Source organism: Brassica napus, chromosome C2, assembly GCF_020379485.1.
Source record: "Brassica napus cultivar Da-Ae chromosome C2, Da-Ae, whole genome shotgun sequence".
NCBI lineage: Eukaryota > Viridiplantae > Streptophyta > Magnoliopsida > Brassicales > Brassicaceae > Brassica > Brassica napus.
Genome location: NC_063445.1, coordinates 21,269,227 through 21,270,922, shown reverse-complemented (window position 1 = coordinate 21,270,922; position 1,696 = coordinate 21,269,227). Strand labels below are relative to the sequence as shown.

The 1,696-nt window shown below is 41.5% G+C and overlaps 1 protein-coding gene across 2 annotated transcripts; it reads right to left on the bottom strand.

Moving 5' to 3' along the window:
- On the bottom strand, positions 1 to 1,577 carry LOC106353784 (plasmodesmata-located protein 5-like). 2 transcript variants are annotated; one of them, XM_013793579.3, is made up of 3 exons: positions 671 to 1,577; positions 316 to 450; positions 1 to 234 (listed from the first exon to the last, which is right to left on the bottom strand). In XM_013793579.3, exons 1-3 carry the CDS (start codon positions 1,446 to 1,448, stop codon positions 215 to 217), a joined length of 933 nt encoding a protein of 310 aa, XP_013649033.1. In that variant the 5' UTR covers positions 1,449 to 1,577; the 3' UTR covers positions 1 to 214. The 2 variants fall into 2 exon arrangements, with proteins under 2 accessions (XP_013649033.1, XP_013649034.1); XM_013793580.3 differs by having other exon boundaries at positions 316 to 447; positions 671 to 1,550.
- Between the last annotated feature and the right edge of the window lie 119 nt (positions 1,578 to 1,696).

Below are 1,696 nucleotides of genomic sequence, written 5' to 3'. Positions count from 1 at the left end.
TTAATAAGAAACGGAGGGAGTATTATCCATTAGTATATGTTTTCTGGCTAAAGTCCGATGATAATACAAAAATCAAGTACAAAATACAAACGTTGAAATACTATATAACTACATCTTGTGAGGCATCCAGTCACAAATTTTTTAATTACCAAAATACAACTAGCATTGCATGGCTTGACTCGTGGTTGATTGACCTCTTTCCCACGTTGACTTTTCATTTACAACATTTCTCGTCTACAAATTCATAGACATAGTAAGAATTTAGATTTTAATTATTGACAAAAGGGGAAAATAGAAATTAAATAGAGAAAATACCTTGTAATTTTCTCAATTGCTTTCCAAGAAAAGCGAGAAACACAACGAGCAAGATGACTAAGGTGATAATCCCAATAATTATCGCCAATGTTTTCCCGATGCCGTCATTATTTTTATCGTCTTTATCTCCTCCTGCTAATTAAACTTTATTACATAGATAAATATCAAGACTATCACCTATTTAGAAGTCTATCATCCCAATAATTACCACAATTCAGCACTTAACCATAGAGAGAGGTTGCCATCTATGGCTACATTATAAGTTTTTGTTTTCTTTTCCTCGTGTGATTGCGACTTTTTATCTATCCTACTTAAAAAAAAAATCTATAATACTTTTAAAATAAAGAAATCTGACCAAAGTTTGAGTTTGGCGTCTGACGAGCGTGACTACCACCGTAGCTAAAACGCGCGTAGCACTTGGACAAGTAAACGTATCCTCCCTGGGACATACCACAGTCAGAACTGAGCCGTCCGATTGCATCAGTCAAGCAATCCTGACACTGTGCTGGACTTAGATCACCCATGCACTGAGCCATACCCCGAACATCCCCGTTCCCTCCAGACCTGTCAGATCCACTCCCTGAACTTAACGAACCCATGACGTCACTGACTCTGGTCAACGCATCCTGGTCGTTATTTCCCATCGGCTGTCCACATTTCTTGAGCATCTCTGTTTTGTCCTGAACGCCAAAGAACGAGCTCTTGTCGAACCGGACCAGACAACTTTGCATCTCCAAGAACACTGAGTACGAGTTGGGACATGTGTTTCCGACCAGTGCTGTGGCACGTGATACGCACGATGAGCAAGAAGTTGCGTCTAGGTCAACGCTGCACTGGAAAAGACCATATACAACGGCCGGTTCGGATTTTGTTCCGGTGCCGGAGGGAACGGTGAGGTTATTGTAGCGGCTGGCGACGGTGGAGCTAACGAGGGAAGAGAGGAGGGAGTTGAGGTTGGTCTCGTAGGCTGAGCCAGGAGAGAACTTTTCCGGAGAACACTTTGCCAATATGAACGTGTCTGTGGAGGCGGAGGAAGTTGGGCTGTATGTGGCGGTGGAGGAAGTTGGGTTCATCAGAACCACGGTGGCGAGAACGAAACAGAGAAAGGTCGCCGTTGTGGTTGTTTTCAGCATGTTTGATCTGATGGTGACTGAAGAGGGGAAGTGTTTAGGCAGAGTAAAATAGAAATTGAGGAGCGAAGAGTTTGCTTTAAAGAGAATTGACGTAAAGAATGGACTAACATATATGTAGTTTCCTTGTTGCATGGTTTTTTTTGTTTGTATCTTTTTGGTGGACGTTCTTAAGTTATTTTCCACAAATTGCAGTTATTCCATATATTATTGAAATCACTAAAATATAACAACTCTTTGTCCGTTCAGAC

Coding starts and splice junctions, on each gene's coding strand:
- LOC106353784 (XM_013793579.3), bottom strand. CDS start 1,448: ATGCTGAAAACAACCACAACGGCGACCTTTCTCTGTTTCGTTCTCGCC. Junction 451..670: donor GACGCCAAACTCAAACTTTG/GTCAGATTTCTT, acceptor AAGTTTAATTAG/CAGGAGGAGATAAAGACGAT. Junction 235..315: donor GCAATTGAGAAAATTACAAG/GTATTTTCTCTA, acceptor ATGAATTTGTAG/ACGAGAAATGTTGTAAATGA.